The 23,643-nt window shown below is 38.1% G+C and overlaps 1 protein-coding gene across 1 annotated transcript in view; it reads left to right on the top strand.

Moving 5' to 3' along the window:
* The window catches only part of SCFD2 (sec1 family domain containing 2), a 392,528-nt gene that overhangs the window by 61,990 nt on the left and 306,895 nt on the right, over positions 1–23,643 (top strand). Inside the window, exon 4 of the mRNA XM_040238200.1 lies at positions 12,242–12,417. Coding sequence (XP_040094134.1) covers positions 12,242–12,417 — 176 coding nt within the window. The remainder of the gene's footprint in view (positions 1–12,241; positions 12,418–23,643) is intronic.

The following is a 23,643-nucleotide window of genomic DNA, read 5'->3' as shown; positions in this document are numbered from 1 at the left end:
TAAAATAATTTTCAGAAAATTGTGGAATTTCTAGAATTTCAGATATACTATACCAAATTTACAAGAGGTAATTTCTTACAGGTAATTGCAGTGTGGAATATGAAACCATATCATTAAATTTTCCACACTCTGGTACATTAAAGACCATTGATCTCTCTTTCACTTTGGCTCTTTTACTCACACATTATTTTATAGCATTTTACATTAGTCACTTGGACAATAAAGGTTCTCTGAATTATGCAGATTTTCCAAATGTTGACACATGTTATACAATATAACAGACCACATTTGTTGATCTCCCCACTGTTATCATTAGAAAATCTTTACTTATTAGGATGTAAAGGTATAGAGGCAGATACAAGCTTTCCAAAATTATGATTTCACATGAAAACTTGAGTTTTGATTTTGACAAAACAAATAGCTGTTTTCCTTGAAGTGATAGGCTCACTTTATTCTTTTTCTTTTGGAAGAATGTATGAAGAACCATACGCTTTCAGTTGTCTTTCCAGTAAAAGTCATACCATTGAGTATGAAGAGTATTCTACCCAACCTAGGGGTGGGATTACGTTGTCTGTAGGATTATTCCCTGATCACCTTAGTTGGGTGACATGTGGCTAGAGTAGTGATTCCAGAAGTGAAAGTGGAGGTTGGAGATTTAGTTACCTAGTCATTATGTTGGAGCCTAAGTAGTGAATTTCTAAGGAAATATAAGAGTGATCATCCAGGAAAAGAATATAGAATGAGTGAGAAGAGGGTTGAAGGCAGAGCTGTAGAGAACACATCCACTTAGGGATATGAAGAAGTAGAGAATCTAGAGAAAGAGCCGGAAAGAGTTTTTAATGAATTAATAATTAATAATGCCCCAAAGCCTTAAGGTCAACAAACAAATATTTCCTTCTTACCCTTCATCACCTAAAACAAAACCTGATTGCCTCTGCTACTGTATTTCCTTGTCTGCAAATGGTCATCTCAATTTCTAATACCCTTTCTTCAAGCATCTGTCCTCTGACTCTATATTTTTAACTTTAATTGGTGCATCTGTTTTTTTCATCCTCCTCCTCCTCTTGTTAATTTTTATGTTTTCTCAATAGAAGGAATCCTCAGCATATGAGAATATGGGCTAGGAGTTAAAAAAAACCCCAAGGAAAGATCCATGGCTGTGGGGTGGGAGTTGCTTTATTTGGAAGTACAGCCTTCCAAGTCAGGGTGGACCCACCAAGGAATGGCTCCTTACCTGGCAGGCTGGAAATCTGCCTTGTGGAAAACAAGAGAAGTCTATCAGTGTCTTTCTGTGTGCTTAGCTGAGTTTGTAAACATTGATGCAGTGATTTAAATTAGCCTCAGGAAGGCTGCATTTCCAAAGAAAGCCAAACCATAAATGTTTCTGTGGTTTTATATTTCATGGTTTTTGTATAAATCTCAGGGAGAGCTGTTTATTTTCTATTTGTGACCCCTGGTCCTGCAGCAGTTATGCTTTATTCCATACTCTCCTGAAATCATATCTTGCAATAGATTTCTCAATTTTGGATCCATTTGATTGAATTGATTCATATAATTAAAATGCTCTTTTCACATTGCTTTCTTATTCAGTCTTTGTAATACTGTAGAACTCAAAAATTTGTTTAACAAGAAACATCCTATTTAAAGGAAATCTCAGAAAAACCTTCTTCAGTATTTATAGTGTTATAAAAGTAGACATTGATTCCCAGCTGGTTTTTATCCAAGTTTCACTATACAGATGGCTGTATATACTGCCCTTCAAATCCCTGCGGGAAAAGATTTATAATGTCTTCCCTCTTCCTCCTTTAATAACTGGTTTCCATGTCTAATAGTCATCACAAATGTGGAGTTTTTTTCTCAGGTCTGACTTAAATCTCCCCACCTGCATGTTAACCATATTTCTTTGTCCTTTGACCTCAGTAGAGGTGGGGAACTAGCTGTAATTATTACTCTTATATTTCTTTTTCTCTTGAAAGACAATGCTTCATCCCTTGTGCAAATCAGTAATAGTAATAGACTCAAATTTCCCAGAGATGCTTGTCTATTAATTCCACATGAAACAGGCATTATTTTATTTCAGAACCAAGAGACTATTTAAAAAGTAATATAGCATGTTTCTAGAAAATTCATATTGTAACATTAGTAGAATAAAAAGTAATTGTCTGTCTACCCCCCACCGGCCTCCCACCATCATCTTACTCTTCAGTGTAACCTTTGTTCCTAAATTAGTATCTTGACTTCCAGGCCTTTTTCTGTGTAATTAGGTAAGAAAGTAAGTAAATAAGCTAGTAAACCAACAATAAGCAAAATAAAGGTGTGTACTAAGAGCATGACAATGTGGTTTCCATTGTGACTTCTTTTCTCTCTCTCTTATTAGAGTTTTGGCTACCCAACATAAAATACCATGAAGGAAACTTAATTATACAGTTGTGCCAGGTTTTAAACATTATATGTATACTTTAAAATTTATGTTAAATTAGGTTAAATTTGATCACATTTAAAGTGTGTGGATATATTGATAGAACCATGAAAAACCAGCTGTATTAACTTAAGTATACCCATCTGATCCACTGGTTTCACAACTGTGCATATAGCCAATGGAAGCGAGTCTACCAAAAGGCATGTAGTAGACTGTTCACAGCCTCATTATTTATAATGGCCCTAAATATCCTTCAAAGTAGAATGGACAGAGAAGCAGTTAGAGACGTATAGAACAATAAAACAGAGGAAGGGAAAAAAAAAGATTGAGATTTTGGACGATGTTGAACTAAAGAAGCTAGACACAAAATAATGTATCTGTGTATATGACATTCAAAAGCAAACGAAAAATTAGCTGTTCTGAGAGAGTTAAAAGTAATGGTTTGCTGTTGTAGGATTATTGATTAGGTAGGTATCAAGGGAATCTTCTAGAGCGCTGGGTGTATTCCATACCTTGATCTGGGTGGTGGTTACGTGGGTAGATGTATGTGTAAAAAGTAACTGAACTACATACTGAAGATGTGTATGCTTTATTTTATGTTATACTCCTCACTTTCCTCCTCCATTATATCTGAGGCCTCTGAGTCTGAAACTGGTTATATCTTCTAGGTAAGTGACCCCTCTGTTGCAATGCCTTTTCACATATTCTAGGCAAAGTGTTTGAGGAGGGGAGGAAGTTTATTTTTATTGTTTGTTTTGCTCCATGATTTAGTAAGTATTTTTCTAGTCCTATATTACCTTCCAGGAATTTATACTTCAATTAAAAAAATTTTTTTAGTGTATCTGCTGCTGCTGCTGCTAAGTCACTTCAGTCGTATCCGACTCTGTGCGACCCCATAGACGGCAGCCCACCAGGCTCCCCTGTCCCTGGGATTCTCCAGGCAAGAATACTGGAGGGGCTTGCCATTTCCTTCTCCAATGCATGAAGGTGAAAAGAGAAAGTGAAGTTGCTCAGCTGTGTCTGACTCTTAGCGACCCCATGGACTGCAGCCTCCCAGGCTCCTCCATCCATGGGATTTTCCAGGCAAGAGTACTGGAGTGGGGTGCCATTGCCTTCTCCATTTAGTGTATTACCATAGTATTATCATATATAAAAGCCAGAATTCTATTATAGCTATAATTACCTGAATATTCTCCCTTCTGTTATTTCTGTTTCCTGGTTTAACTAAGTACAGTTATATCTCCCAACTGGAAATTTTATTTAGGCTATATTCTAATATGTATGGATTTATATAGCTGTATATCTTTTTCATAACTGGGGAAATTTGAGTACAGGCTTTCTTCTTGGGATAATGAGAATGTTCTGAAATTATATAGTAGTGATGATTACATAACTCTGAGTGTACTAAAAACCACTGTATTGTACATTTTAAGGGTGAATTTTATGATATGTGAGTTATATCTGTATAAAGCTCATGTTAACAAAGAAGCTCTTAGGAACTTCCCTGTGGTCCAGTGGCCAAGACTCTATGTTCCTAATGCAGGGGGTCCTGGTTCGATCCCTGGTCAGGGAACTAGATCCCACAGGCTGCAGCTAAGAGTTCTTGTGCTGCTATGAAGATTCAGTATACTGAGTGCTGCAACTATGACCTGGTGCAGCCAAATAAATAAAAAAAATGATTAAAAAAAAAGAAGCTCTTAGTAATAAAGGTATTATGGTTAAAAAAAAAAAAAAATTCAGGACTTCCCTGTAGCTTGAATGGTAAAGAATCTGCCTGCAATGCAGGAGACTCAAGTTCAGTCCCTAGTTTGGGAAGATCCTCTGGAGAGGGAATTGCAATCTACTCCAGTATTCTTGCCTGGAGAATCCATGGGCAGAGAAGCCTGGTGGGCTACAGACCTTGGGGTCGCAAAGAGTCAGCAATTCAACCAAAGTTTAAAGATAAATCAAGAAAATCTCCTAAAATGTAGAAAGAACAGGGCATTGAAAATATGATACAAAAAGCAAAATATATAGAGAACCAATTCAGGAGACCCAAGAACTATTGAAAGTTTTAGAAAGAGAGAAAAAGCGGAGGACAGGAAATTAGTAAGGAAAGAATGTGAGACTTCCCAGATGTGAGGAAAGACATATCAAATAGTAGAACAGGCTTAAATGAAAAGCAAGTGGAAAGAATAAAACCCCTCTAAACTAGACATCATCACTGTGACTCCTCAGAGTACAAGAGAATGAAAAGATCCTATGAACCTCTAGATGGAAAAAAAGGAAGCTCGTCTACAAAAGAACAAAAGTAGTACTAACACAGGTTTCCTATGAGCAGTGCTCAGCCAGAAAATAATGAAGCAATGCAGCATTTTCAACCTTGAATTATAGGTCTGGACAAACTATTATTAAACTTGGAGGGCAAGAAAAAACCTTTTTAGAGATAAAATGAACTTTGCTTCCCACACACCTTTTCTGAGGAAGTTACTTGAGATTGTCCAGCGAAACAAGGCAGCATAGCAGCAAAGAAAAATCAGAAATTTAACCAAACAGTGTTCCAATAGAGGGAAGCAACAGAGTCAGTTCCAGGCTGCTGACTACACAGAAAGGCCTGGAGAACAGTCCGCCCATGATGGGACTGGAGAATGAAGGGGTTTGGTTGTAAAGTATTCAGGGAGGGGGAAAAAGCAAAACAAAACCCCCCACAGCTCAACTATACCTCAGTTAAAAACAACAACAACAACATAACCTGGACTTCAAAGATGAGACAGTGTATTTGACATTAGGAAACTTCACAGCTTTGATTAAGGCAGGGAATGTAGCTCCCCCATCCCCTTAGAAAAAGCCCATAAGCGTTCTAGGACCAAAGTATATGCATAAGGAAATGCAATCATAATTTGTTCCTTGGGTCTGTCATTAACAGTTATATAGTTCATTATGATGGAAACACAATTGACTGATTTTGAACTGTTTGAATCAAGCTATACAAAAAGCATGTAAGGTCTTCCCTGGTAGCTCAGTGGTAAAGAATCTGCCTGTCAGTGCAGGAGACATGAGTCCAATCCCTGGTCTGGGAAGATCCCACACGCTGCAGAACAACCAAGCTCGAGGGACACAATTATTGAACCTGTGTTCTAGAGCCTGGGAACTGCAACTACTGAGCCCATGCACTCTAGAGCCCATGCTCTGCAACAAGAGAAGCCACAGGAAGAGAAGTCTGCACATCGCAACTGGATAGTAGCCCCCACTCACCGCAACTAGAGAAAGCCCTCACAGCAACAAAGACTCAGCACAGCCAAAAATAAATAAATAAAATTATTTTTTAAAAAAGCATGTAAGACTAAATTATGGTCATAAAACAATATAAATGCTATCCATCTTGATGAAAATAAAAGTACAGATGATTTGAAAGATGAAAGGAGGAGATACAAAGTAGGGGGGGGGGGCAAAGAGGGATTAATATCCTCTGCTCAGAAGACGAAAAGCCATAGGATACCATCTGTAATTGACAGAACAAAGAAGAAAGTTTAAGAATGTAATGTAAATAACAAAGATAACCAACAAATGGGGAGGAATAGTGCTCGAAGCCTCTGTCAGTTTAGAGACTATCTCACGATCTCTTTGTTGTGTATTCCTTTCCCTTTGTAATTCCTTTTTGTCTTTCTGATGAAATGAGATGAGGATGTAAACCCATGTGTTCAGTCTACCCCCTCAACCTTTTGTACATTATTTACAGAACTCTGAAAGTATGTTTTGTACACAAGAGCTTTCTAATGTCAACTGTAGAATTCACATTGGAACTTTTCCCTGACCATGCTGCCTACCAACCAATAGTTTTGTTTTAGTAGCATCACCACCTTTGTCTACATGTTAGTGTGAGTGCTTTTGCTGTAATTTACTTGCATTCCTGGAAAACTTGTTTTGCAAAATCACATACTGGTTATCAGGGCTCATGATAAAAAATATCATTAGCAGAAGCCCATTTAAAAATCTATGCAAATTTATAATTAAAGCACTAAAAAAAAAAAACAATAAAAATCTTGATTACAGTACTAGCACAGTTCAAAAGGTATGCCAGTTTCCTATACATAAAGAAATGTTACAGTGTATTAGGGACTTCATGTGAACAAAAGAGTTGAAGGTAGCTCAGTGGAAGGGAATGCAAAGAGAAGTTGAGGCTGTTTGTTTATGGAGGCAAAGGCAAAATGCACTGAAGATCAGGGAGGACCAAACAGGAAGCACTTCCAAGACAGCATATGATCAAGCAGAGCTAAGAGGAAGAACTAGGAATGCAGTCAGGACTCACTTCCTCTTATGGCTTGCAGTGTTCAACTATGTTTGCTTACTTTGTGTTCAACTGCTCTTATTTGGCGGCACAGGATGTTCAGTGACAAATGAATAGGTGTGACTTTTTGTGTAATATTAAAAGTATTCCTGTTTGCCAGTTGTGTGTTGGTTAATATACCAGAGTTTTAGCAGAACATGTTAGATTTAATTATTTTACTATGCTTTGTCTTTATTAGAAAAGTAATTAAAAAGTAGACAAATGAAGTGCTGATATTTGAATTCTGGGAATACATGTCTTAATACATAACTTTGTTTATTCAGATTTCACATACTAGGTTTTCATTCACAGTTTCAAGACAATGATGAATAAAAAACATGCATGATAGTGTTATTATTTGTTATAGAGGTTTTTTTTTAAGAAAATATTTAGTAGCTAAATATACTATTTTAGACAAAATTTCTGATTGTTGCTTTCTACCATTAAGACACACTTTGAGGATTAAGTCAAACCTAGCACTGACAGAATGTTCTTTTTTGTTATTGTTAAGAAAATCAACAAAAAAAATCATATATGTGTAAATATTTTAAATATATCTTACCAAGCCACAAAACAGGTTCAGAAAGTTCAGTCACTCAGTCATGTATGACTCTTTGTGACCCCATGGACTGCAGCATGCTAGGTCTCCCTGTCCATCACCAACTCCCGGAGTTTACCCAAACTCATGTCCATCGAGTCGGTGATGCCATCCAGCCATCTCATCCTCTGTTGTCCCCTTCTCCTCCTGCCCTCAGTCTTTCCCAGCATCAGGGTCTTTTCCAATGAGTCAACTCTTTGCATCAGGTGGCCAAAGTATTGGAGTTTCAGCTTCAGCATCAGTTCTTCCAATGAACACTCAGGACTGATCTCCTTTAGAATGAACTGGTTGGATCTCCTTGCAATCCAAGGGACTCTTAAGAATCTTCTTCAACACCACACTTCAAAAGCATCAATATTTCAGCACTCAACTTTCTTTACAGTCCAATTCTCACATCCATACATGACCACAGGAAAAACCATAGCCTTGACTAGATAGACCTTTGTTGGCAAAGTAATGTCTCTGCTTTTCAATATGCTGTCTAGGTTGGTCATAACTTTCCTTCCAGGAGTAAGCATCTTTTAATTTCATGGCTGCAGTCTAGTTTATCAAATGTATGTAGTAAGTAGAAAAGTAATTTCCATAATTCATTTGAATACAATGGAATTAAATATTATAAGGATCATAGACAATCTTAAAATATTAAATCATTTTATTTTCTAAATCTGTCCCTTTTCTCCCAAGCAATAATTCTATTTTACTGTTTCAAAATATACATAGAATTAATGGTTGTTAAAGTTTTATGTTTTTTTCTTAACTAAATATCAGAAGCCTGTTTCTCTTTCTTAAAAACTATATTTTAAAAAAAGAGCCTAATAGATTTTCTTACTTGAAAACTAGTTTTCAAATTTCAAAATTGTCCCTTTTCACAGACTTACTATATATTATGTCTTGATATAAAATAACCCCTGTTTTTATGACTAAAAAAAAGTGTGTTGGCAAGCCTTCTTGGGTTGACATTTTAAAATCACTATGTAAATCTACCTGAGAAGTTTTTTTTTTTTTGGTAATATGAGATATGAATAAATGTTCTGTCTATTACTTTTTCAACACCTGGTCCTAATTGCTTGCAGTTTTAGTTGAAATAAACTGGGAAGATTTCTCAAGTTATTAGTCTTATTGTATAACATTTTTAACACTCAATTAGTTAATTGTACTTGTTTTATGTAAGATTCTGATTAAACTTATATTTTAAAATGTCACTAGTCTATATTTTAAAGCATTTGTATAAAATACTCTTTTAATAAATTTAAATTACCATGTTTTGGATTTTTACCAAAACCCCCTGCTTTCATGACGTGTATAAGAAGTGTTAGTGGCCTGTGTATATAAGAAAAAGATATGCAGAGGGAAAGAGACCAGAGCAGCAAGGGTGAGTAATCGCTAATTCACAATGTAGTATTCTGTTGGCAGTTCCTATTATGAAATATAGCCGTTTGTTCTTTGGATCTCATGCTTTATGTTGGAAGGTGGCGTTATGTAAATATGGTTGTTGAGTCCAAGTCTGAGATTGGAAGATGCTAACTGAATAAAGTTTAACTATATTTTTGAATTGAAGACATTCTTATCTTTAAGCTGAACATGTGGTTATTGCAATTGAAATCGAAACAGACCTGATGACTTTCTCTGATGATTTCCATTTTTTTAGGTCTCTCTAAAGGGCAGTTATGTTATAAATGGATTGTGTGTATTCTGAGCCTTTTTAATTTCTTCTCCTTCAGGTCCTGGAGATGGGGTTGGAGAGGTAGGCAGTTACATACCATATAGACCCTTTCACGGTTTCAAGACTCTTTAGTTGTTGCCTTAGCAGTTCTTGTCACAATCATGATTAAGTAATTGTTCATGTAATTGTTCTATGACTGTCTCTCTTGGTCAACAAAGCTCTGTGTGTCCAGGGACTACACTGCCATCAAGTGCAGCACAATGTTTAAAGAAATAAATGGTTAGATCTGAACCCATTTCAAGTGAAAATTTGTTTTCACATGTTTAATGTGTCAGAAGATGTTCTTGTGTAAAAATGTTCATCCTCTGCACAAAAGATCCCATCCCCTAAGAGAGTGACATGTAATGAGCTGGATTAGTTAGGAGAACATTCTGGGAGTCATTTGTCTTCCTTATTTGTTGGCCATGAGGACAGACTTTTCTCTGATTTGTTCATGGGCTTGTGCTTAGCAGTAAGAACAGTCCCTAGCACAAAGACATGTGCTGAACCAATGGATTAATAAAAGTTAATGACACTCTTAACTCAATAATAAGAAAGCAAACAACTTAATAAAAATGAGCAAAGGATTTGAACAGACACTTCACCAAAAAAGATATTGGGTGGCAAATAGGCACATGAAAAGATGAATAACATTATTAGTCATTAAAAAATCCAAATTAAAACCCTGGTAAGATGTTGCCTATTAGATAACCTATTAGACTGGCTAAAACCAAAATACCTGGCAATACTAAGGCTATTGAGGATGTGAGGCAGTAGAACTCTCATTTGTCACTAGGAGGACAGCTCACTTTGGAAATTAGTTTGTCAGTTTCTTATAAAGTTAAGCATACATTTAGCATATGATCCAGCAACCCTAGAAATTTCTTATGAAAAAACTGAAATCGTATGTCCACAGACATATACGCACATAAAATACTGTATGAAGATGTTTGTGAAGTTTTTATTCATCATTTCTAAAAATTGGAAACAACTCAAATGATCATGAACTGGTGAATGGATAAGTTTAAACAAACTATGGTTCTTACAATGGATTACTACTCAACAAGAAAATAGAGCAAATTACTGGTACAAGCAACAACATGAATGAACACAAAATACCTTATGCTCAAGTAAAAGAAGCTAGACTCAAAAGGCTATGTGCTATATGATTCCATTCATAGAACACTCTGGAAAGGAATAACTATGGGACAGAAACCAGATAAACACAGACAAGTGTTCACCAAGGATTGGGGATGAGAAAAGAGAATTGACTACAAAAGGGGAACTTTTGGGAGTAAAAGAAATAATCTATCTTGATTATGACTGTGTTTTTGTCAAACTTCATAGAACTATTTTGAGAACACCCTGAACCAGAAAAGAGTGAATTTTACTGTATGTAAATTATACCTTAATCAAGCCAACTTAAAACCAAGCAGAGAAGGGATTAATGAGGCTCTTCTCTGTTAGTACTTAAGCTAGCAAATTGTTAGCTTGCTGCTTGAGAATCAGGAATGAACTATGCTTTACCAAGGGACCAAAGAAACTAGTGAGACTCAACTCTGTACTATTCATTTCCACTGTTCTTCCCCGCCACCAACTGTTCTTATTTGAAAATGAAAGTTGCTCAGTCATGTCCGACTCTTTGTGACCCCATGGACTATACAAGTCCATGGAATTCTCCAGGCCAGAATACTGGAGTGGGTAGCCTTTCCCTTCTCCAGAGGATCTTCCCAACCCAGGGATCAAACCCAGGTCTCCCTCATTGAAGGTAAATTCTTTACCAGCTGAGCCACAAGGAGTGGATAGCCTGTCCCTTCTCCAGCGGACCTTCCCAATCAAGGAATTGAACCAGGGACTCCTGCATTGCTCTTTACCAATTGAGCTATCAGGGAAGCCCCATATAAGTGAGTAATAAGGCACTTTAGAATCCTTAATCTCTCCAAAACATGCAATAAAAAGGTAGAATATATTATGGGCTTATAAGTTTCTTGTGACAAGGTCTTTTTTTGTGTATTATAATCTGTAGCAAAACCACTAATTGACAAATGCCATTTAGCCCCATGTGAGACACTGAACTCTCACTTGTTTGCTACCCCATAGAATTGCTATGAAAATCAGAAGAGGACATGTGCTAAATAAATACAGGTAGTTTTGTTGCCAAATATTAACAAACCTAGGCATAGCAAACAAACCTGGATTTTAGGTATCAGAGAGTAAACCAGGAAGACAGTGTGGCTGAAATGTACAGGAAGGATTTACTGGCCTTGCATTCGTGTTTGGCTCCATTGCACTCTTCTTGCCCAGTGAGGAGAAACTGTAGTGTTCTGGAGTTCTGCCCATTGCACTGATGAATGGCAGGAACAAGATCTGACATAATAGAATGGGAAGTGACTAAATGGAAGGAGTGCTATTTAGGAAAAGGTTGGACTTAGAGGTCTGAAAGACTGAATCTTCAACAGGGTTTGTTTGTGGTTTTGGTACTCCAGTGTTTAATGAGGTGAGAGTCTTGTTCTAGATCTAGGTGACCATGATAGTAAATGTGCTCTCACCCACAAGAAACCCTTTCTTTGGATATCTCATCTTCCAGGGTTTTTTCCACTCTGGTTCTCCATACATTTTTGTTCCAACAACAGTCTGCTTTTATGCTCAAGGATATTGTCATAAACCCATTGATATCAATGATAAAGTTTTAGCTATAGTCCTAACAGATTTCTCCTTTGCTTTATATACATAACACACACAATTGGAAACCTTGCCTTTTTGGCTCTTAGATTGCTATATCATGTGTCTTGCAGAGGAACTCCACATTGACCTCAAGAAATATTTATTCATAAGACTTTATTTGAAAACGCATTTATGGGGTATTGCAGAGTTATGAAATGAATCCTAATAGCAATATGGCTTTGGCAAGAGCACTTAACATCTGTTTTCTTGCTTGCAAAATGCAGTTGGTAGTTTCGACTTTGCTGTTGTCACCATGTTGTTTTAAGAGTCACAGAAGCTTAGGAAAGCTTGCAGTTGACTCTGCAGTTTGGTGCTGATGGGAGATAGTGAAGAACAGGGAAGCCTGGCGGACTGCAGTCCGTGGGTCACAAAGAGTCGGACGTGACTGAGCAACTGAACAACAGCAAGGCGGTAGTAGTATTAATGGCACGTTCCTCTCTATTTTTACCGCCCCCAGAAGAGGCTGCACTGACATACTGTATGTTTTCCCAGGGAGAGTCACTCCGGGGCAGCTCATGGCCTATATTCAGCTCTTCAAGAACAACCTCAAATCTCTAGGGAATCACTGCGGACTCCTACAGCTTGGGCTGGCCACTGTCCAAACTCTGAAACACCCACAGACGGCCAAGTGGGACAACTTTCTGGCTTTTGAAAGGCTCCTTCTCCAGGTATGTTGCTCTGGGAGCTTCTTGGGATATTAATAATTAAAGTTTTTACTTCCAGGGGAAAATTGAATATTTATTATAATCTGAGTAATAAATCATATTGTTGACATGTACCCTATATCATATTCTGTAAGTGCCCCCAATTTAAAAGGCAAGTAGCAGCTTTTTCTATTTTTTTAGTTTTTCTACTTTTTTTTTTCTCTTGACAGGAATGTCTTTGGCTTCTCACTCAAAACTTAGATAAATTTTTTTTTGAGTATTTAACTAAACTTTGAAAACCTCTTTTCGATTTTATGCCATTTGGACCTTTCTTAATCTTCATGGCATCTTTATTCAATACTTGCTACTTTTCCTGTAGAATATGCTACTTTTTACACTTCTTCTGTCAATAGTTTCTAATCCTTAACAACATATAATAACATGTAGCTGAAAATGATGTGTAATAACAGATGAAAGGGAGGCAAACTCCCTTTGTAGTTTTATGAAGAGATGTGTACGTGGGGTATGGCCCTTTCACTATTGTTAAAATATTTACATGGGATGCTTTAAAAAACATGTATTTTTAAAATTATAAGGTATTTTGAAACACAAAATATTATGAATATTTAGGTATTTTACACATAGATTCAATATAATTTAGTAAGTTTTTATATTTATATGCATTTTCATTAAAGACATAAAATTAGAGGTAAAGCTGAAACATCTCTGATACTTAACCCTTTCCATGCTCTGATTCTCCTTTTTCCTTTCCCGGGGTAATCAGAAGCTTGATTCCTTGTTTCTACATATTTATTAAAAACTTATTTTTCCATAAATAATACAGAGTATTGTGCTACGGGTTTTACTTTTTATGTAAGTGATGTCATATTATAAATATCCCTGAACAACCTGCTTTTCCTTCTCAGCATTCGGTTTTTAAGATAATCCAAATTGACATATACAGATTTAATTGTATGAATATTCAACAATTTATCCAATCTATATTGATATATAGCTAGACTGTCCCATACACGTGTGTGTGTGTGGTTAGAAAGAATGAGATGAATATCCTGGAGCTTGTTTTCTGGTTTACGTGTGAGAGAGGGTCTCTAGGGTACATACCTTGGAGAGGATTGTTAAATTTGTTGACCAGGCATATTGATGAATTTAAAAAATATCTGTGACCAAACTGACCACTAGATTTTTCATGGGTATTTTAATGATTCTAATACCATATGTAAATTGAAATTTCTAATTGCTTACTGGTATATTGGAATACTCTTGACTTTTGATTGGTGATCACACGTCCAACAGCCTTGCATTTTGCATTTATATTTGTTATCCAATTTAAAAAAAAAATGTTCATTGGAGGATAATTGCTTTACATTGTTGTGTCAGCTTCCGCCATACAACGATGCGAATCAGTAATGAGTATACATATGTTCTCTTCCTCTTGAATATCCCTCCAGCTTGCCACCTCCTACCCCATCCTACCCCTCTGGGTTGTTACAGAGCACTGGGTTGAGCTTGTTTTCCTTTTTCTTGCTGTGTCATTGGTTCTCTTGTATTTCCTCTGGTGCTGCTGCTGCTAAGTCGCTTCAGTCGTGTCTGACTCTGTGCGACCCCATCGACGGCAGCCCACCAGGCTCCCCTGTCCCTGGGATTCTCCAGGCAAGAACACTGGAGTGGGTTGCCATTTCCTTCTCCAATGCATGAAAGTGAAAAGTGAAAGTGAAGACACTCAGTTGTATTTCCTCTGCAGGCAGTAATATCTGTAAATAATAACAGTTTTGTTTCTTCCTTTCCACATGTGATAGCACTTTCTTTCTTTTTTTTTTTTAATTTTAATTGGAGGCTAATTACTTTACAATATTGTCGTGCTTTTTGCCATTCATTGACATGAATCAGCCATGGGTGTACATGTGTTTCCCATCCTGAAACCCCTTCCCACCTCCCTACCCATCCTATTCCTCAGGGTCATCCCAGTGTGATAGCACTTTCTTAGTGCACTGACCAGGCATACTAAAACTTGCAATGAAAGTAGGTGTTTTCATCTTATTCCTGACTATAAAGAAAATGTTCTAAAGTTTTACTGTTAAATATTATTTTTTGTTTTTAAGTTTCTTCTTAATTATATTTTGCTGAGTAATTGTTATTGCTATTTTTGTCATGCGTAAGTATTGAATTTCACTTAATACAGAGTCTGAATTTTTAGATGTATATATATATATATATATATATATATGCACTTCCCAGGTGGCACTAGTGGTAAAGAACCCACTTGCCAATGCAGGAGACATAAGAGATACAGGTTTGATCCCTGGGTTGGGAAGATCCCCTGGATGAGGGCATGGCAACCAACTCCAGTGTTCTTGCCTGGAGAATCCCCATGGACCGAGGTGCCTGGTAGGCTGCAGAGTCAAACATGACTGCATGCAGACACATGTGCAGCCGGGTTTACTATGGCAAACCCTATGAAGAATTCATAACCTATAAAGAATTCTTTTGGTAGCCTATGAAGAATTATATTTTTATATTCCAGCAAGAAAGTTTGATTTAGCTTCCTCAATTAAATGGGAATAAAGTACCTATATCACAGTGTTATCATCAGGATTGAATGAGAGTGCATATGTATATCACTAAGTTATACTGCTTAACATATAGTAAATGCTCAATAAGTATTAGTCATTATTCTTTTAGCTGAGCCAGAAATATTGCCGATGCTTGCCAGTTTACTTTAGGTAAATAATGGTTTTAACATATTCTCACCTAGATCTTGTTTTTCTAAGTTAAAATTTATTAAGGAATAATGAGACTGTTACATAGAAATACATTACCATCTTTTTTACTTACTATTTGATAATGTTTAACAGTATTTTTCTTTAAACCCAGATTTAAATACCATTGTTTCTACACTATATATCTGATGTTATGCTAATTGTTTCAAAGAAAAAATTTTATTGATCATAATTTGATGATGGTTATGAAACAATCACAAACTGTATAGCAGAGGGAGCATCTGTGTTTATACTTTCTGAAAAGCATACTTTATAAATATGTATGTAATATCTATCTCCAGTTATTTTTTAGGTAAGAATTTACATTTCAAAATTTGGAAAATGGCTTTTAAATAAAATGTAAATGATTTATAGAGCCACTCAAGATTTCCCAGGTAAACGTTGCTTTAGTTTTAAACGTTCTCATCTTTGTAGTGAAAAGTAGGCACGGCATCTTGTCAGTTGCCAAAGTAGTTTTTAATAGGTAGAATTAGTTTTCTTTATGAGATACTAAATTTCAGAGTATCTGTTCTGTAACAGATCAAGTTTAACTAAACTAAATGACAATATGTCTGCTTGTCCTGTAGCAAATTGATGAGCTTTACCTTCTCAGTCCTCTAGTGCTTCTGTTAGGTTCCCCCAGCCAGATGGCTAGGCTTGGAAATGTAGTGGCTCATTTTAAGTCTGTTCCTGACTTCACCAGCACCCTGGGAGGTCCTGACTTGCCAAGTGCTGGCAATGTTATTTCGATAAAAGAGTGAGGGAGGAAGCAGAAAATGGTGATCCCTAAAGTCAGGCCAGAGTGTTGTTGACATTTATGGAGATTTTTCATAGGATTTTTCCTGAGAAGAAAAATTATGGAGCATGCTTAAAAGAAAACCTCTTGTTTCTTTACTTTCTACTCTTAACACTTCTGATACCAAATGTGTAGGACTTTTTCCCACACCAGGCAATCCTCCAACTCACTCCTGGGTGTCAAACCCACTGGAGGGTGTCCTGTAATTCAATTATGACTGACTGAATGGAGAAGCACAGACCCCACAGGTTATGGACTCAGTCCCACAAGACTGCTCCCCACTGTAGACATCAATTACAAGTCTGGGCCTCTGCTACTTCTGACCAGTCCACTATCAATCAGGGTTCCCATGCCCTACCCCCACCCCCACCTCTTTGGGTTCCATAATTTGTTATAATGGCTCACAAAACTCAAGGAAACATTTATTTAAGTTTATGGGGTCATTCGAGCTCAGGTAAGGTCCAGATGGTTTTTCCTGTGGTCATATATGGATGTGAGAGTTGGACTGTGAAGAAAGCTGAGTGCCAAAGAATTGATGCTTTTGAACTGTGGTGTTGGAGAAGACTCTTGAGAGTCCCTTGGACTGCAAGGAGATCCAACCAATCCATTCTGAAGGAGATCAGCCCTGGGATTTCTTTGGAAGAAATGATGCTAAAGCTGAAACTCCCGTACTTTGGCCACCTCATGTGAAGAGTTGACTCATTGGAAAAGACTCTGATGCTGGGAGGGATTGGAGGCAGGGGGAGAAGGTGATGACAGAGGATGAGATGGCTGGATGGCATCACTGACTTGATGGACGTGAGTTTGGGTGAACTCTGGGAGTTGGTGATGGACAGGGAGGCCTGGCGTGCTGCGATTCATGGGGTTGCAAAGAGTCGGACATGACTGAGTGACTGAACTGAACTGAAGGTCCAAAAGTGTCCTGAGAGCAAAGCTTCTGTTCCCATGGAGTTGGGGTGTTCTACCCTCGCAGCCCATGGGTGTGTTTACTAACCCAAAAGCTCTGTGAACTCTATCCTCTAGGGATTTTTACGGAGGCTTCATCTTGTAGGCATGATTAGTAAGTCAGTCTCTAGCTCTTCTCCCCTCCCTGGAGGATGGAGGGTGGGTATGTAACTGAAAGTCCAAGCTTCTACTCTTGGCTTGGCCTTTCTGGTGACAGCCCCTGTCTAGGAGCTACCCAGGAGCCCACCAGTAACCCCCTCATTAGAACAAAAGATGCTCCTTATTACCCAGGAAATTCCTAGAGATTTAGTAGTTCTGTGTGCCAGAAATCAGGGTCCAAGACCAAATATTGGAAACAAAGATATTCCTGGGACCCCTATTGATCATGAAATTACAAGGACTTATGTGCCCGGAACTTTGGGCAGAGATCTAGTATGTGTTTTTAACTGTAAAGGCAAGTTATTAGGAGGAAACACCCCACCCCCACCACAGATTTCTACAAGGAGAGGTTCTTCCTAGGCATGCTCTTGGTCTGTTTCTGACCCTTTATTCCTTCCTTTCTTAGGGAGAGGGGGTTTTATCCAGTTAGCAAGTTCAGGACAAGTGAATGGACTCAACTCTCTTTTCTCCTCTTGGGAGGTGTCCTGCCTGCGGAGGGCAGTGTGAGGCTGAGCTCTTTCAAAGTCAGAATCTGCTCTCATTGGCTGGCAGCCTATTCTTTTTCTACCCTTCTTATTCTTTATTCTGGTAGCTTGGTTATTTTGAATGAAATGTTAGATATTTGGGAGAAAATGTTAAATGGGGATTTATCAGTTATATCTTTGGAGTTGTACACAAAGAGAGATAGGGATGAACATAGTACAGAAGAAAACATTTTTTATGACTGAGCCGAAAATAGTGAAAGTCATTTTCCATGCTGAAAAGAAAAGGGGCATATTTGGCTTGAAGAATACTACCATTTCTATTGATTCTAAGAAATCCTTTGTTTCACATTTCTGAAATTGGGATGCATCTTGGAATCAGTTGCATTTCTCACTTTAAGTGCAGTATTTTTCCCCCCCTTGTTAGGGCACATCAAATAATGATGTGTGTTATAGTCAGTTTTGTCCTAGAGTCAACGAACCTGGGTTTTGAAGGTATAAGTCAATGAAAATTTCCCCAGACCTTGGGCCTGACTTGGTACCTTTCTTACTGCTCTTTTGGCAAAGCCATTGTGTTAAAATTGTGACATTTAAGTGGCAGCTTGCCTTCACTGATCATGAAAAGTGAAAGTTGCTCAGTCGTGTCCAACTCTTTGTGACCCCATGGACTATACAATACATGGAATTCTCTAGGCCAGAATACTGGAGTGGGTAGCCTTTCCCATTCCCAGGGGTTCTTAGCAGCCCAGGGATCGAACCCAGGTCTTCTGCCTTGCAGGCAGATTCGTTACCAGCTGAGCCACAAGAGAAGCTCAGGAATACTGGAGGGGTAGCCTACCCCTTCTCCAGTGGATCTTCCCGAACCATGAATCAAACTGGGATCTCCTGCACTGCAGGCAGATTCTTTACCAGCTGAGCTATCAGGGAAGCCCGATCATGAGTTTGATAGAAAGATTTGTCACTTGGAGTAGTTATCTCACTGTAGTACCTTTCATAAGTTAAGTTGGTCTTTCTTTTATTCAAATTTGTGACTATTAGACAATGCGGTGAATACATCGTGATAATTTAAGCAGTACTGAACTTTCTCCTAAACTGCTCTCAGACCAAGGAATAGATGCTTTGGGAAAGATCTCTTGGCTGATGCTACCAAATCCTTAGGTTAAGATTTTTATGAGTAGATTCCTAATAGCTTAAGAATGTGACTTAGTTTGGATCCCTAAATATAAGTTGTGTGATATTTGAAATATATATTAATTTATGGTACTAATGTACAAATATTTGATTATTAAATTTGCTTATTTTTAACCTGTTTTGTGTATGTTGTTGTGCATTTTGTTGTGTATGTTGTTAAGTCATGTCTGACTCTGCAACCTCATGGACTGCAGCACGCCAGGCTTGCCTGTCCTTCAATATCTCCTGGAGTTTGTTCAAACTCATGTCCATTGAGTCAGTGGAGCCATCCAACCATCTCATCCATCTCAATAGAGGATGAAATGCCCCTTTACCTCCTGCTCTCAGTCTTTCCCAGCATCAGGATCTTTTCCAATGAGTTAGCTCTTTGCGTCAGGTGGCCAAAGTATTGGAGCTTCAACTTTAGCCTCAGTCCTTCCAATGAATATTTAGGGTTGGTTTCCTTTAGGATTGACTGGCTTGATCTCCTTGTGGGCCAAGGGATTCTCAAGGCTCTTCTCCAGCACCACAAATTGAAATCATCAATTCTTTGGTGCTCAGCCTTCTCATTTTAATTAAAATAAAATGTGTAAGACATTTTATTTACAGCTGCCAATTTCTCATTGGGAGCTAAAAGTTAGTTAGAACAATATACCTGAGATTAGTTAGCTTTATTTAAGAAATATATGTACCCAGAAACACTATTTAGAACAAGTGAAAACAACAAAAAAAAATCTTTTAAATAAAAAGGCTATACTATCTCTCAACTTCTGTAACCATTTGTTTTGTTTTTCATCTCTTCTCTGTGTGGCCCCGGGCTCTTTTTCTTCCTGGTTTTGGAGTGTTCCACATTATTACTAGATGTTAAATATTAATCCTAGGAGTAGAATCATAGATCTCCTCTTCCTAAGCATGAACACATGCATGCATACACACATACACACAAACACACACATGTTCTTTCATCCTGTCCCATGTGTGCTGCTGCTGCTGCTGCTAAGTCGCTTCGTCGTGTCCGACTCTGTGCGACCCCATAGACAGCAGCCCACCAGGCTCCCCTGTCCCTGGGATTCTCCAGGCAAGAACACTGGAGTGGGTTGCCATTCCCTTCTCCAATGCATGAAAGTGAAAAGTGAAAGTGAAGTCGCTCAGTTGTGTCTGACTCTGTGCGACCCCACGGACTGCAGGCCACCAGGCTCCTCCATCCATGGGATTTTCCAGGCAAGAGTACTGGAGTGGGGTGCCATTGCCTTCTCCATGTCCCATGTATAGCAGGCCTAAATGAAGAAAACTAGAGCTAAAGCAACTTGATTCTAACAAATAGGGAGCCTTGGGGCTTTAACAATTGTTAATCTCTCTTATTAGAATGTTCTTTTCCAGCTCTTCTCATGGCTGGTCAGATTAAAACTGAAATGCCATTTCCTCAGGGAAGCCTTCCCTGGATAGCTTTTCCCTGAGAAGCTCCAAAACTTTGGAGCTTCAGCATCAGTCCTTCCAATGAATATTCAGTGTTGACTTCCTTTAAGATTGACTGGTGTGATCTCTTTGCTGTCCAAGGGACTCTCAAGAGTCTTTCCCAGCACCATGATTCAAAAGCATCGTTTCTTTGATACTCAACCTTCTTCATGGTCCAACTCTCACATCCGTCCATAACTACTGGAAAAACCATTGCTTTGACTATATGGACTTTCTCACCAAAGTGATGCTTCTGCTTTTTAATATGCTGTCTTGGTTTGTCATATCTTTCCTTCCAAGGAGCAAGCGTCTTAATTTCATGGCTGCAGTCACCATCTGCAATGATTTTGGAGCCCAAGAAAAGAAATTCTGTCACTGTTTCCGTTTTCCCCCATCTATTTGCCATGAAGTGATGAGATCAGATGCCATGATCTTAGTTTTTTGAATGTTGAATTTTAAGCCAGCTTTTTCATTCTCCTCTATCACCCTCGTCAAGAAGCTCTTTAGTTCCTCTTCACTTTCTGCCATTAGACTGGTATCATCTGCATCTCTGAGGTTGTTGATATTTCTCCTGGCACTTTTGGTTCCAGCTTGTGATTCATCGAGCTTGGCATTTCACTTGATGTACTCTGCATATAAATTAAATAAGCAAGGAGACAGTATACAGCCTTGATGTACTCCTTTTCCAATTTTGAACCAGTCCATTTTTCCATGTCTGGTTCTAATTGTTGCTTCTTGACCTGCATATAGATTTCTCCGGAGACAGGTAAGGTGATCTGGTATTCCCATTTCTTGATTGGCTTGCAGTAAATAAAGATTTGAGTGGTTTACCTGAGTCTTAAATAATATCTTGCTTTATGGCCTTTAGGACAGAAGCTTCTTAATGTTCCCACCACCTAGTGTCACCTTTTTACATACATATTATATGATCACCCAAAATAATGACAGTGATTTGCAGTTAGCTTACCAGCTTAATGTGACCAAGTTCTCCTGAGTGAGAAATGAGTAGGATTATGTGGGCCACTTTCAGGCTGTGCAGTGAAAGGACAGGTATGTGCTTTTCCTACACTTTCTTTGTGTTGAAATGTAAGAATAGGATGTGGCTGACTTGAATTATGAGAAGAAGCTGCGGTGTTGAAGATATTTAATAGGAAGATGGAAGAACCATAATTGGTTCACTGAAGATGGTGTAAACACTATACCAGCCCTGGACTCCTGACCTGGTCTTCATGTGAGTGAGAAATATATTTCTATTTTGTTTAAGCCACAACAGTTTTGAATTTCAGTGATAGCGGCCAAGCATTCTAATTAACATGGCCATCTTTCACTATAATTTTCATCATAGAAGTCTGTGCTGTGCGTCTTGTAATTCTGATCGTTTATGATCTCATGGGGAAGTGATCACCATAACGGAGTGTCTTAACATTTGTACTCTTAAACATCCCTAGATTCTGAGTTATTTGAAAATAGTGTAGGAGATTTAACTTATTTTTATGAAACACTAAATTGTTAGTGTTTAAAATTTTTTCCACAGAAATTTATGGGTAAATTTCCAGATGAAAGACATTTGTAATTAAAGAGATCTGAGTAACCGAAGATGTTGGTTCTTTAGGGGCTCATGTAATTAGACTCTTATATTAACTCAAAAGACCTCTATTCTTCTTTCTCCCCACAGTTCAGAACACCTGGGGAGACACTGCCTCATCTGTAGATAGAATAAACTTTACTGGCCCTCAGAAATATAAATCGTCTCTTCATCCCTTTCTGCCTCCTCCAGGGAAGCTCTGCCCTCTAGTTCCTTGCCAAGAGAGGTGTCACTTCCAGATGGTGGAGGGAAAAACCCAAACACATTTTCCAAAAGAAAATATTCTTTTCCATTTCATGTAATAACAATCTATTGAACGCAAGCTGTTTGCCAGATAGTGAAGTTATAAAACCAAAGCATATATGGTTTCTTGGATGAGTGTTCAGTTTATTCTGTAATGTGGATTAGATGTCAGTACTTAGTACCATTTGTGCTATTTTCAGGGATATAGGACCAAGTAGGATTTCCTGTCCTGGTCTGAGTACCTGAGTACTGCATTTATAGTATTTTAAAAACAAATTTCTTGAACTGCTGATTTAACTTTGAGGATTATATAGCAGAGGTTGGACCAGTTTTGAACTTGACCACGGTCCTACCACTAGAGTCAGAGCCAGGTTAAAACCCAGATATGTCTGATACTGAAGCCATCCCCTTCACTGCTGTGTAGTGCTGGAATATTTATCCTGGAGCAAGGCATCAAGTGACTGTTGGCCACTTTCTTGTCATACTCCACTTAGGCTTGTTCTCAGGCATTAGTATAAAAAAGTTTTCAAAACACAATAAGGTCTACATAATTCATTAATTAAGGTTTCAGTTTATATCATTTAAATTGATAACTTTCTCTGTGAATACTGAGATCATTTAAATGTGTTTTTCACTAATTTGTTTGTTATTGATACATCTATAAATTTGGCATCCAGGTTAGAATTTCATCTTGAGCTTTGCTCCTCAGCAAGCCTTTTGTGGAAACCGCATGAGACTTACACATTTCTCTGTAAGGATGCAACGTCTCTATTTCACTTTTATCCCACAGAATATTTTATTTTAATCTGGTTCTTCTCTTCTATCACATTAAGGTATTATGTTTTTAAATAATAAAAGAGAAAGACACATGGAAAATAGAAAAATACCCATGAACTTTTTGTTGCTTTGCCCAGGGAGGGCACATTGCCAGGTTTTGGAGTTAGGTGAATTCGTGCCAAGCATCTGATTAGAAAGTGAGAGTTGAATATATAGGCTAAGTAAACTGTTGCTTTTAAACTGGGTTTGCCTTAGAAGCAATGATATCATATGTTATTCCAGCTGGAAGCTAGAGCTAGTAATCAGGCAAAGTAAGTTCAAGGCTAGCAATTTTGGTTCTAGTGTTTTGTGGGTCTACCAAAAAAGTTTCAAATACAGACTTTATGCCAGTGGACAAAGGTACATCTGGGTGGGGCTTCGTTTTATGATAAACAAGAAGGGTACAGCCATTCTGGTGTGCTTGACCAAAAGAGAAATAATAATGGTTCGTGCTTCCCTGCATGGACTGAATCTTCTCTCTAAGCCTCTCCCTCCAGCTGTTTGTACTATGCTGGCCACTCCAATGCTGGGGTTCTCTTTTCCTATTTAAACATCTGGGGTTTTAAGAATGGAAGGCAATAACACTGTCTAATTGATGTTTTCTTTTTATAGTGTTCGCCAGTCTTGGAGAAACCAAGTCTTGCTTATGCCCCATTACAAGATGTCTTGGGTGCAACCTAATGGCAGGTCTTTCTGAAGGAAGCCTGTGTCTGCCTGCATGCATAGTTGCTCATTCGAGTCAGATTCTTTTCGACCCCATGGGTGGTAGCCTGCCAGGCTCCTCTATCCGTGGGATTTTTCAGACAGGAGTGCTAGAGGTGT

The sequence above is a fragment of the Oryx dammah genome, unplaced genomic scaffold, assembly GCF_014754425.2.
Source record: "Oryx dammah isolate SB20612 unplaced genomic scaffold, SCBI_Odam_1.1 HiC_scaffold_3, whole genome shotgun sequence".
Taxonomy (NCBI): domain Eukaryota; kingdom Metazoa; phylum Chordata; class Mammalia; order Artiodactyla; family Bovidae; genus Oryx; species Oryx dammah.
Note: the sequence above shows the minus strand (reverse complement) of the source record. Positions and strands in the feature narration are given on the sequence as shown.